At 44.7% G+C, this 13,479-nt stretch overlaps 1 protein-coding gene across 13 annotated transcripts in view; it reads right to left on the bottom strand.

Moving 5' to 3' along the window:
- FOXP1 (forkhead box P1) overlaps positions 1-13,479 on the bottom strand; it is a 598,922-nt gene that overhangs the window by 27,957 nt on the left and 557,486 nt on the right. For all 13 annotated transcript variants that reach the window (XM_057554352.1, XM_057554353.1, XM_057554350.1 and 10 more), the window contains 2 exons: positions 12,846-12,933; positions 297-380 (listed from right to left, as the gene is read on the bottom strand). In XM_057554352.1, the coding sequence (XP_057410335.1) occupies positions 297-380; positions 12,846-12,933 (172 nt within the window). The remainder of the gene's footprint in view (positions 1-296; positions 381-12,845; positions 12,934-13,479) is intronic.

Genomic DNA, 13,479 nt, shown 5'->3' with positions numbered 1-13,479 from the left:
TTCCCTTCTAGTGAGCTCTCGTAGTATGTTTTAGTGCCTTGGTGTAGCATCAATCATCTGTCCCAAAGAAGAGCTGATGGTGGGGCCTCGTGGCTAACTACTGTGCCTGAATCATCCCATATCTATCTCCCTAAATGCCCAGCACGCTGCCCTTTTCATGAAAGGTAATCAGAACCAGATGGAGCTTAAGTCTTCCACTACGCAAAGCTGCCAGACTAGGCGATCCTCCGTCCTTGGGGGAGGGAAGCGGAGAAGAAATACTGTAGGGTTCCCCGCGGGTGTCATTCAGTACTTACGGGCTGAGGGGCAGTTTTGGGTTCCGTAGACTTCACGTGCAGGTGGGTCATCATGGCTTGCAGGCGCTCTTTGTCTTTTGCAAGCTGGTAGGGAGAAAATGCTTTGTTATTTCTTTGAATGCAGATGCATTACTCCTTTAACATCCCAAACGATACACATTCCAAATTACACTATGGCCCCCTGGCACACGACAAAATGTGCATCACTGCTTAATCGTTTTGAAATCTATATGACCACTGCCAAACTCCGAGTAACTACAGGTGTTAGTGTGCGATTTCTCCACACAAGATGCATGAGCCTTTAACTGGGAAGTCCTAGACCTGCTGGCACCAGGGAGTCCCATGTAACACAGACAGCAGCTATGAGACAAAACCGTGAATCACGCCTATTAACCAACCTGATTCATGAGGAAGCCAAAGGAAAATAAGCTAGGGAGCTAAAAACTCGTAAATTCATCCGTTGGGGTTGTGGAGAAACTCCTAGACACACAGATACACTTACGCAAAATTAACTCCATCTTTCTTCACAGGTAGGCACAGGTGAAGACAGTACTGGCCAGCAACTTTGGCAAGGCAGGCAGAGAGCTACAAGGGCAGACGAGCCCCCATTTTCAAGCGAATGCAGAATAAGCTTACTCATTCACGGACTCAGTATGTGAGTACCTACTATGCGCTAGTCTCATCGTACCAAAACTTCAAGTCTCCTCATTCTATCAAACATTATCTTCTGAAGGCACATGAGTTTCTAGTTGGATGTATGTAGTAGGCACTGAGATACGACTTATTACATGCTGCCTTCTTTATGCTTGCCTTGGACTCTTTCATACACAATGGTATCTTCGATAGTTCAAGATTGTTGAGCATAGGGGACATATGATAATTATATCTGTAAAAGAAGTGGGAAATGTATCCCCCTCAAAGGTACAGATATAGTTAAGAGAACAGCTGTAGAATTTTGGGGAAATGTAGAAGAGATTAATATGAGAGAGAGAGAGGGAGGGAGGGAGAGAAGGAGGAGGGGAGGAAGAGGGAGAGATGGAAAAAAAAATCTTAATTCAGTACTTTTATAGACTATTTGTCCAAAATAATGCCTTAAAATTGGAGAGACACGCATTCCATCAATGGCACATAATTAACATTAAATCTTTTAAATAACAATTAATTTTTTAAGTCTAAAATTATCTGCTCCCCGCCCCCCCCCCAAATCAAGTAAGACTCACATTTTTAAAGCAAAGTGTGTTTTAAGGGAGGGGTATGTTTCAGGAATTGGGGCAAGGCAGAGAAAAGGGAAAGGGTACAAAAACAAGAAAGAAAAAGCTTTCGGCTTATCCTAACTGGATGACTCAGTCTCAAGCCATATCACATTTGATTTTGTTTTTTTTCTTTTTATTCCCTTGTGGTTCGGGGAGGAATAAATTAAGAAGAAAGAAAGAAAGAAAGAAAGAAAAAAAAAAGCCTTCCAGTGTTAGCATTTATCTTTCAACAAACAGGAAATGAAAATGATACCATATTAGGAGTCACTTTATGTTATTCACCCTCTGTTCTTTAGTCAGTTATTGAACAGCCAAACTAAAAGATGCTCTGAACACATAATGCTAAAGGAATTTAGTTTTCCGAAGTGGCTCAGTTAGAACAATTAAAATGTTAGCAATGGCATTTTTCTAGTTATTTGTTTTTTTATGTAAGCGGTTCTAAGTTTTTCGACGTTACAACTAAAACATTCTTAGATTAAGAAAAATGTTTTGTTTTAAAATTACTGTGGAACAGAAGGAATGGAGGCATATATGTCGTTCTTTTTAAAAACAAGAAGTAGTCTGTTGTACTGAACGTCACAAATTAAAGGGTGGGAGGTGATACTTACTGAAGAGTCTGATGAACATTAATCGTGACTTAATTTGGGGGTAAACACTGTTGATGGAGCAATTACAAAGACCAAGTAGAAGGAAATCCAAATTCCCAGCACCAGAAGAAACCATCACCTCTCTATTCCTTCCAAATGTCTACCAGGCTGACCTTTTACTGATCAAAGGTGGTAATACCACGTGGCAAACACATACGTAGACTTTGTACACCCAGCCACCTCCATAACCCTGGTGGTTTACTGCCATAGGGAATCTTTTCTTGTTTTTCCACGTGAATATTACTTAGAATTCATCATCCATTTTGAGAATTATCCGGGTTCCTTATTTTGCCTCAACCTCAAGTCTACCATCCTAGTTCTGCTTTACTATAAAAGATGGGCAAGGTTACAGGAAGAGGCAAAAATCCAAGTTTTTGTTGCTGTTTATTAGTGTAAACTAGCATGTCCTATATATTCTTGGAAGGGTTTTGGATTTTTATCATCAGTAACAGCTCTAACTCTATCACAAACTTTTAACAATGGAAGGAAAAAAATCCGACAAACTCACCTTTTGGGTTTTTTTATGCAAAAAGGCTAAAAATTCACACCTAGTGAAACCACCTCCTCTGCCTCAAGTGCCTGTCTTGCATTTACAATACTCACTGGTGCTTCAAAAAGCCTGCAGATTCTTTAGCGCTTTTTATGCCATCATTCCATGAGCTCACCATCCCCATCAATTTTCACGGCATCCCTTCATTATTATAATATGGGAATACAAACATTTAATATTAGCAAATATATTCCAGCATTCCCTCTACTGAATCCCATGACAAGCAAAGAAAAGGAGGATGGGAAATTCAGTCCGAAGGTCAACTAAAAATTCAGCTGACAAATTTACCCATCTTTTGATGTTGTGATATCAAGAGAGAATTACCCTCTCAAAGCTTTCCTGGTGGGTACAGGAGTACCACCTAGCATAAAAGGAATGACAACAGGCCACACATTAAGGGGAGCTGCTTGTGCAGTGTTTGTTTACATTAGCACGCTTGTGCACCCATTCTGCCGAACGACAGCAGAGTAAAAAATGGGCTAAAAAGGACGTGGACCCAACAAGCAGACTTCAATGGATTCGAATCCGGGCTCTGCGACTCTGAGCACATTATGTAACCTTTTCAAGTATTTTGTTTCTCCTTCTAAATATGGAATAATAATCTCTGAACTTTGAAGAGCTGTTTTGAGGATTAAATAAATTCTTGCACATAACAAGCTTAGCATAGAGCCTAGCGCTTCGAGAATGCTCAAAAAAACCCTAATTCCTTCTCTCTCCCTTTTTTTTTTTTTAATAGGAAAGTTAAATCAGTCAAGTCTATCTAGACTTCTACCGGCTGAGTATATGTTAGGAATCTGGATCAACATAACAGGGGTTCGATGGCGTCTGCAGGTGGGCTAACTGGGGAGAGAATTTTGATGTTTTAAAGAAGGGAACCAGAAGCGCAGGAAAGATAAGCCCATTTCTCATGGATTTATTTCCTTGCTTCTCACTGTATCTGTCCCTCGTCCTAGGCAAATGCTTTTTCTCCGCTCGGCTGATGTAGGTCATCCCCTTTTCTATTACCCATGACCTCAAGTTAGGGTTTAGATAGTCCACGCTGGGCAAGACCGTAACGGGGGTCTCGCTCCAGGCTTGCTGATAACTGCTGAAGGCTAGGGGCCCCGTGCACCACCTTCAAAGACAGAAACTAAGGAGATCACGTTCATTCTTTTAGCAGAGAAAAGGGAACATGGTTTGGGGTTCACTGAACACAGTCACTTTCTACACTGTCAGGAGGACTAATCATTTTAAGCCCAATTTGGCGGTTCTCACTTGTGAGAAAAGAAGTCTTGAAATAAGCGAAGGATTTGGGATGTGGGGGAAAATGCTGGAAGTACTGAGGATGGCGAGAAGAAGGGGCCAGGCCACTCATCCGAGTGCACAGAAGCCCCGACTGCTGCGGCTATTTCAAGTCTTCTGGTCCTCGTGTCGTGTTTTACAGCTGGGGAAACCGAGGCTCACGGGGAGAACTTAACCCGAGGTCGTGGAGCTGGGAAGGCGCAACGCTAAGACTAGAACCCCGGCGACAGGATGCTTGGTCTGACCTTCCTACACCGCTGTGATCCCAGACATCACCTGGGACACTGCCTGGGGACCCAGATCTCCGCCTCTCTCCCTGCCTCCATGCTGCCCTCCGTAGGCAGAATCTCGGGCAGTGGGGGCGGGGTGGAATGTGCAGTGTTGCCCAGGTTACGGGAAGGCGAGTCCGGATTAGTCCAGTGACGATCCCCAGGTTCACGGGGGTCTGACCTAATCTTGCTGAGCCCAATCCTCCAGGGGACAGACGAGGGAATAGGTGCTTCTAAGAAAGACCCCAAGGGTCCAAGTCTAACGAGGTACGTTGGGGAGACACCACTGTCTTCCATGGACTGAGCGTGCCGTACAGGGGGGCGGTCTAGATTTCCTCAGCAGCTTTGCATACAGTGACGGTCCCAACAGAACTGACAGAACTGACGGAGGAAGAATGGATCTTGTTACCTGGGGTCTCTTAAGGGCATACGTTACAAAGGAGAAAAACAAGCCAAAAAAAAAAAAAAAAAAAAAAGAGCCGCAACTGGAAGGAGGAGAAACGAAATTCTTCTAACCAAACTGACTATTTACCAAATAGCTATTTTCCAGCCACTCTCTCTAACTGTGGTCATTCACAGGCCTTCACAGCTCGGCCTCGAAGGCCAACTCCAGCTCTCAGGGGGTAGGCAACCTATGGCTCATTTCACCCCAATAGAAGAATTTCCCGACTTTTATTGTATTCTGTCACCATCTTAACATTCCTCACATGTTATTATTAAAGACTCTCTTGACATTTCAAGCAGACGCACACTGATACTCTGTCATAGTCTAGGAATTCTAATGCTCCTGGAGTAAAGCAGGATTTTAGATTATGAAAAAGCAGCGTCTTGGTTTTCCAAGGGGGGATGTGAGAGCGAGACACGCAGAGACCCTGCGTCTCCTGGCCCCTGGCACGGAGCAGTGGCAACATGAAGCTATGATGCTATTAGGACTTCTCCTTCCCCAGCACCTCTGAGCTTATTCAGAGAGAGTCACGAGGCTCTAGGAGGCCACCGCTGTGAGGAACTGTCCTGAGAGCTGCTTTGAATGGGGTTAGAAAGGTCCAAAGGGGGACCCGTGACAGATAATATATTTGCCAAAGTCCAGGAAGTTGAGGTGATTACAAACAGCCCCGCTGATGGTAGAGGAATCACAGGTGAAGTCCCCAGAGTCACTGATCTGTGTTAGGCTTACTGTCTCCCTCTGCTATTTGCAACTTGTGCACTTTTCTTTCTGCTGACATTTTCTTAGAGCTTACAGTTCCTGGGGTAGATGGATTTGGAAAACTTCAGAATGAGCCCGGTGTCGCTGAGCTCCAGCCCTGGCCCCGCTGCCACGGACTGCTGGGGAGAAAGCTCCTCGAGGCAGACGACAGCGTGGCCTCACCAGCCAAGTTCCAAAACCCTCAGTCTGTAAGGCCTGGGTGTGTGCAGAGAACCTCATGGGGTATAGCAGACCAAAACTTGCCACCCCAGAATGTCTCTCCGGCATGCGGATTATTTCGAGCTGAAAGGACTCAAGGCCCAAAAGACTCAGACACTTTGACCTTCCCCACAACTGCCTAAAAGAATTCAGAGGGCCTGTCGGAACAAAGCCACCACCAGCGGGATCTGCAAAGAATATGGGCTAGGAGGTTGGGGGTGGGAAACTCGGCAGGGCCCAGAGATGAGAGTCCGCTCTGTGTCCCACTGTCTCCGCGTGGTCCCACAAACATTTATTTACCAAACATTTACTTTTCCATCTCCCTGTGAGGTGCCTTCCTCCCCTCTGAAGTCCCAAACCCCTACCCCCAACACCCTCTTTTGTCTTTAGCTGAAGATGCTATTCACGGTGAGGGTTCTGGCCATTTTGATAAGTGACTCAGTTTTCCTGGGTCACTCCCGTGTATACACGTTGCTACACTTCTGTTTGATTTTCTCCTGTTACTCTGTCTTCATGTCAACTGAACTCTGAGACCAGCCAGAAGGACCTAGATGCGTAGAGGAAAATTTGCTCCTCCCTAACAGGGCCATGACGACCCCTGGGTAAAAAGCCATACAGCAGCACTGAGCAAGCAAAGGAAGATGGGTTACAAAGGCTGGGCTACAATCCTAGGGCCTGCCCATCATTTGCCATTAGCTTTGGACAAGTTCATCAGATCTTCTATACCTCAGTTTCCTCTTTTGGAAGCGGGGAGGGCACCAATTACTTCTCTGACTCTCAGAGGGCAATCACTGTTAAGATCACCATCCGTTTTGTAACACCTTCTCAAAGAGCAAGAAGAAATACTACATTAAACATGCTCATTTGAATCATGTATGAGACACAGACTGATTTCCAAAGGTTAGATTCGCCCTTTGAAACATGACTCTTGGGATGGAGGAAACAGGGTAGAATCTACTCACAGAGGGGTTGTGAGGATTCAGTGAAATTAAGGGTATAATACAGTAGGAGCTCGATAAATATCCTTTCAAATGGTTTCCGAGCTCCTTTATGAAACAGTTACAAGCAGAATATGGGCAATCCACAGATCTCTTCTACAACCGATGGATTCCAATGGATTGTGAGGGTAACCAACTCATCCCAGCTTGCCCAGGACTCTCCTGGTTCTGAAACTGAAAGTCCCAAGCCCCAGGAATCCCTGAGTCCCAGGTAAGCGAACTGCAATGGCTGGTCACCATCCCATCCTGGTGAACAGAGAGATGAATTTTAAAAAGAACACAATATTCTTCCACTTTCCTTCTCCCTCTCCTACAACCTAGGCATATTCTCAAGAGGCTCCCTTGGACTGGAATGTCCTTGCCAGGAGCTCTTTTCCCTGACACCTCCACATTACAGGAAGGAAGAAACTGCCTTACTTATCTATATCCAGGGCTTGGAATACACTAGGTGCTTGATGAACAGCGACTGAATGGAATCAAATGAGTCATGAATAGAAGGTCTGCACCCCTCCACCCGCACTCCCTGCCCGGGGCCAGGCAGCTCATCCCCACGGGGTGGGTGGCTTCTTTTCCCTTTGGCTGCTTTCAATATTCACTTTAAAGGGTCTTGAGGCTGAGGGGTTGTAGGGAGAGCCTGTCCTGAGCCGTGGCCCCTGACACATGCTGCGCCTTGGACATGATACGCAGGCCGAACCCCCCAGGCTCCTCTTTTCTTTCCTTCAAAGTCCATCTTCGTACACCAAAGAGGTTAAGGACTGAGTAAGGTCACACAACAGATTAAAAAGAATAAATACGGCCAGAAAACTGTATCTATACCACGAACGTCTTTCCAAGACAGGCAAGTCCATCAGAAGACTCTTTTTGCTTGTTGTCTGTTAAACTGGATGCTTTTCCCTTTTTCCAAAATGGAATTCTGACCCAGCCACCGAGACACCTTATCCCCAGCTTGATGGCTGAGCATCTCCCGCTGGAGTGAACCCACATAACTGGGTGAATATGGGTTTAAATCTGGGGGACAGTAGGTGCTCAACTCTCACGGAAGCTTCAGGTGCTTCCTTACAACCCTGGCCATGGCACTGGGGGGATGGGGGGGGGGGCGACCCTGACTCTCAATACGTCCCCACTCCCTGTGTCTCTGCCCCTCCGTCCTGTGGGGAGGGAGCCTTACACTCATGACCGATGTAAGACCGTGCACACCGACGGCAGGGATTTCCCCTCCACTTCTAACGCATTTCCATGACTGCCCATCACCCAGAAGACTCTTGTCAACAGAGAACATCTAGCAGGTGAAATCTTAGAATACATCCCCCGACCTCAAAAAGGACATTCCCCGTCCTCGACCCCAATGATTTCTTTGGTGTCCGTCTGTCTTCATGTTAGGTGCCTACGTGCACGGTGTAGAATCTCCCGTAACTTCTCGGCTTGCTGGTAATAGTTGGGGCTAATCCCCATCCAGTCCATTGACAAATGTCAAAAAATTACAACTGCCTTTGTAATAATGAAATGCAGTTAGAAACATTCCAAAGGGCTTCAAATGCCCACTAAGATGTCTTTTTGACCACCGTCCCCCCGCCCGGCCTTCTCTCTCAGTGAGACCAGTAACAGGGTGTAACATGAGAACTGAATCAACCATCCTTTCTCTGTCAACAAGCTCTACATAAGGAGTCCACTGCTAAGAAAACGTGCATTATGTATTTTGATACCTTCCAACAAAAATAAAATACAAGACAGATGCATCTCACTCCCAGTGCTGCACAGATAGGTCTAAGCCAGACTCCATAACCCATCATCTTGATTTCTGCCTGGTCGCTTGAACTCTGCCATGAGAATCTTAAAGGCTTTTCCTTTCGGTTCGAGTGCAGTGTTGTACACAGAGCACCATAAAGGGAAACATGGCCAACCCCACTATCCTCCAAGGGGAACAATGGTGATTTTTTAAAAACTGCATAAAATTCTTTAGGGAGGTTTGACTGTCGGTAAGAAACGCAAGGGCCTCCTGTTTGGGGTCAGAGTTGAGGTGTCTGGGGTTTCGATCTGGGGGCTGGCAAGAGACACGGGACAGCACTCCAGCGGTTTTCCCTGGCTTTGGTCACGTCTAGGACTGACTCTGTCCTCCCGAATTCTCCAGTGGAATACTTTCACAATGATTCTCCAGAGTAGACATAATGAGCCTCTGTTGATCTCTACTGTAAGATCCAATCTGAGCTTAGTGGGTTTGTTTTTACAATGGGGGCGCACGTGTGACCTCTCTCCCAGACGTGAACACCAGAGGCCTCAGGACCGCTCTGCAGAGAGAGTCTGGGTGGCAGTGGTCTCATCCTACTCTAACAGTGATCACCCTTTGGGAACACGCTCAGGCCTTGACTGCTCTTTCCTGTAGTGCTAAGTGGCACAAATGGTTTTCACATTCGAGTTAATAAATGGTAATTGTGTAACAGACTTTGAGATACTTGGAGGTTCAGGTATTTCCTGGACCGGGAAATGCCTTCTTTAAGGGAAACAGAAGTAGCCCTTGGCTCAGTCATATACAGGGCATGCCCCACATATCAGTCTGCTGTTGGGAGAACCGAGAGGTGACGGTGGGTGATGCCAACGGGAAACAAGACAGAAAGGCTGCTGAGACACAAGAACACCCTTTCCACGTAGCCTAGCTGCTGCACGGACCTGGCTTCCCCAGTACCTCGGGTTCTCTGGGCACAAGGATGATTAGTTAAGTCAATTAAAAAGTACACTTCCAGACATGGGTGTGTGAAATGGCAAATGGAAATACAAACATCAGAGAAACAGGAAGCCTCAAATGGGTCTGGCTGTGAGTAGAACTGTACTTTGCCCCAAACTCTCCCAAACAGACCAGGTCTGCCACCCAAAGAGTCTCCATCTAATCCCTGATAAGGGCATCGGGCACAGAAAACTGCTGACATTTTCTTGTGCATTTCATCTGATTAAATAACTAATGGGTAAAATCTGTTTGGGTTTGGCCCTCACCTAGCACTGAAAGTCTCTCTGGAGCACGCTTCTGATGTTTTCAAGAACGCATTAGTGTCAGCGAACACTACCCAATGAATGAACAGCGCCACTGGAGAGCTATTTATTTATAGTCTATTTTTTTTTTTTCTAGAGTATAAGAACCAGGAGGGCAGCCCTACCCATTTCACTCACTCTTATACTCCTTAGTGGCTCCAACAAGGCTCTTGCCATGTTACAGGCTCCGGGTAATGTTTGCTAAATGCATGAGTAGACAAATGGATGGATGAATGAATATCCCTCAGCCAGCTCTCCACGACCCCCACTATCGGCAAGTATAATAACTGCAGGTGAAGCTGCCCTTGGGGGAACTTGACCAATATGGTGACTAGACGGGTTTTATATACCAAGGCAAAGAAGGATGAAGTAAGAAGGGGCGAGCCGACCTTTAGGGAGCCAGGAACCTAAGGGAACAAGTTGCTAATAATGTGATGCAAATTGTTTTCTTCTGCTCCTCGAGATCAGGAATTGCTTGGGAAACTTCTTCTGCAAGGGCCAGCCAGATAGTAAATATTTTCAGCTTTGCAGACCATAGAGGCGCTGTTGGAATTACTCAACTTTTCTGTTGTAGAGCACAAGCAGTCACGGATAATGCGTAAATCAATGGGCATGGCCGTGTTCCAATACAACCTTATACGTGGATGCTGAACTTCGAGTTTCATATAATTTATTCTTCCTTTGATTCTTACCTCCCCTACCCCAACTATTCAGAGTGTAAAAACCTTTCTCAGCTCATGGGATTCGGCCCAGGGTCCGTAGTTTTCCAACCTCTGCTCTCGACAAGCACTGTGTCATCGTTGCAGCAACTCTCTCAAGTTTGGAAGACACCGAACTCTTGAGAATCAGCCCTGCCTTCTTCCATCAAAGCAAACTCGCTAGCAAAAATGTTATAAGGAACATGACCGGTTAACTACCACATAGTGACTTCTGGCCAGGTGATCATCTTTGATTCCCATCAAAAGTTGAAAAACCTGCCTTGGGTTTGATGTAGGACTGGAGGATGAAGGGAAATCTATGACTCCATGAAATCCACAAATAATCCAAGAGTCATCATATCGGTCTGTACCACTCCCAGGCCACATGTGCCAAAACTCAACATGAAAGCTGCCAGGAGATAACCACCTGACTTACTGATCATCTAACTCCTTTCCTTCTCCCACCCGCTTCCTGTGGAGAGTGAGGAATAGTGAATAAAATAGATAGTCAGTTCCTGAGTAGTTAACAGGGGCCCCGCACTCAGATTTGCAGTCTGGAACGCCAACCTCGGTGAACCATTACCTCTGGTAAACCATTTATTCTAGCTGATCATTAAAAATTTAATTTTATCAATTAGATACATAAATGCAGGAACTTGGATCACTTTATAAACACCGCCACTGAGACATATAAATTCAGGCTGCCATAGCCATGGAGTTTGTTTTGTTCAACCCAATTCTTTAAGGGCTTCCTATGCTTCAACCACCAGTGAACTCTGGGGGTGAGATAAATATACTCCTTCTTTCCTTCCCAAAAAACGTGCTAAATTTAAACACGTTTCCAAAGACTTATGTTAAGAATTCGGGGATTTTACGTTGCGCCCTTTGCCTGTATAAATATCCCACTGTCCTAATAAGTTCATATCTGTAGTCTGAATGGAAAAATATTAACTACTTAAAGAAAATAACTTTTGAGACATTCTGACTAAAACTAAAATGTGATTTGTCATATAAGATGCTAACTAATTAAAAGAAAAAAATCCTTTCTATCCTGAAAGTCAAAACAAGAAGTTTAAGTGTGTTTTGGCTGATTTTTCTCTGCAACTATTTGAAGCTGTAAATGACTTAACTCAGTAAAATTCCAAATGTAATTATCTTCTGTACTTAGCCTAGGGCTCTCCATATATCTCGGCATTGCTGTCTTGCATACAAAATAGGCTTTTCGATGGCTGGTAACAATATAATGTACAACATTGTTTTAATTTCCCCGAGTCGGCTAACCTCTTGCCTACACTGAACCAGCCAGAGGAAGAAGCCACAGTGAGTCATCAAGCACTCAAAAGCATTTTGGAACTCGGCTGCATAAATGGGGTTTGTGGGGTCAGCCTTTTGCAATTGTACATTTTAATAATCTCCATTTCTGACCCAATTTTTACTTTTAGAAATGAATTTTCTATTAATTACACCAAGGAGGGAATTACCGTTAAAATATGGTGGGGTTCATCAACAAGTTACATCAGGAAGTAGAACCCACACTTAAAATGCCCCTCACCCAAATGTGATCCACAGGAACATTTGCAGAAGTTAATTTTCTGTAGTCATAAAGTACATTCCTCATGGCCCAGTGAATTTCCAAATACAAGATTCTCTCTCTCTCTCTCTCTCCCCCCCCCCCCGCCCCTCTCTCTCTCTCTCTCTCTCTCTATATATATACACACACACACACATGTATCTATATATATCTGATATCTACATGATATATATTATATGTACCTAATATGTGTTTATATGTATGTGTGGGTGTAAGTGTACATATTTAAAATTTGTGCAGTGAACTCTCAATTGTTCTCAGTGATGGAGAGAAAAAGGGGACAATGAAAAATTAGGCATCAATCCACATACAGTTTCTATTTTAACTTTGGAGAACAGCCTTGCATGTGTGCTGGCTCGCTCAGTCTTGCCCACACACTCACGTGCTCGCGCTCTTTCTCTCTCTCCATTCATTCACTCCCCATCCCTCTTCCCAGCTCGTCTTCCTAACTTCGGGTTAATAATATTAGCAACGGAGAGGGCTTAGACCAACAACAGATAACCAGAAAAGTTAAAAGGAGAAGAGAGAAGGGAGGTAAAGCGAGAGAGAGAGAGATGGAAGAGCTAAAAAGCAGAGGCGGAGGGTTGGCGGCATATACAGGGATGCACAGAACTTTGAAATGTCTGAGCGGCAGTGCCCAAGAAGGAACTGAAGCTGAACCTTCCCAAAGAGAAAAGTAAATAAAATACAGTAAAATAAAATAAGATAAAAGAAAGGACAACAACAGGTTTTGAAACCTTCCATTCAATAATGAGTATACAGGAACTCATTCCAGAACACTACAGAAATTTGGAAGTGGAGGAATACTGAGGTAATATCAAAAATAAATGTGGTTTTACCTGTAGCTCTAACTGCTGTACAACCTGCATTTGTACTCTACATTGGGCTGTACTTCTATCGTCCAGCGCATGCTCACTGTTGAGATGTCTGCAACAATACACAGAAAATCATTAAGTGAAATGGAGAAACAAAAAGGAAAAATTAAGTTACCAGGATGTTCACGCATCAACTAGGCAGTGGGTCTAAGTTCACAGTGGGTCGCAGTCCTGCGGATGGCCTGCCCTTCTCCGTTCCCACCACTGAAAACGGTTATTACGGATAATTGAGTACACTGTTAGCACCAAAATAAAAGGCTTCCGGGGAGAAGGTCTGCAGGGCAACTGGAGACAACCGTTTACGCGTAAATAAGAAAATTTAAGAAATTAAGTCGAGGCTGGCATTCAAGACCACCTCAGTGGGTAGAAGTCGGAGACAGGGCCCACTAGGTATTTCAGAATAGTCTAATTTGTATGGGTCTGAATATGAGCGTTTGTTCACAAGAAAACTGATTTCATATAACTGATGACACATCCTTATATTGAAATGCATAAACATGAACGTCAGAGATGGCAAGGGGTGGAAAAGCAACTTTAAATGTATGAAATCTGCAACATGAACCTACACATGCAAATTATATACCAGTGGCGGGGGGCG

This window comes from Balaenoptera acutorostrata, chromosome 10 (genome assembly GCF_949987535.1).
Source record: "Balaenoptera acutorostrata chromosome 10, mBalAcu1.1, whole genome shotgun sequence".
Lineage (NCBI taxonomy): Eukaryota > Metazoa > Chordata > Mammalia > Artiodactyla > Balaenopteridae > Balaenoptera > Balaenoptera acutorostrata.
The sequence above is the reverse complement of the archived record's forward strand: the minus strand, read 5'-3'. Positions and strand labels throughout refer to the sequence as shown.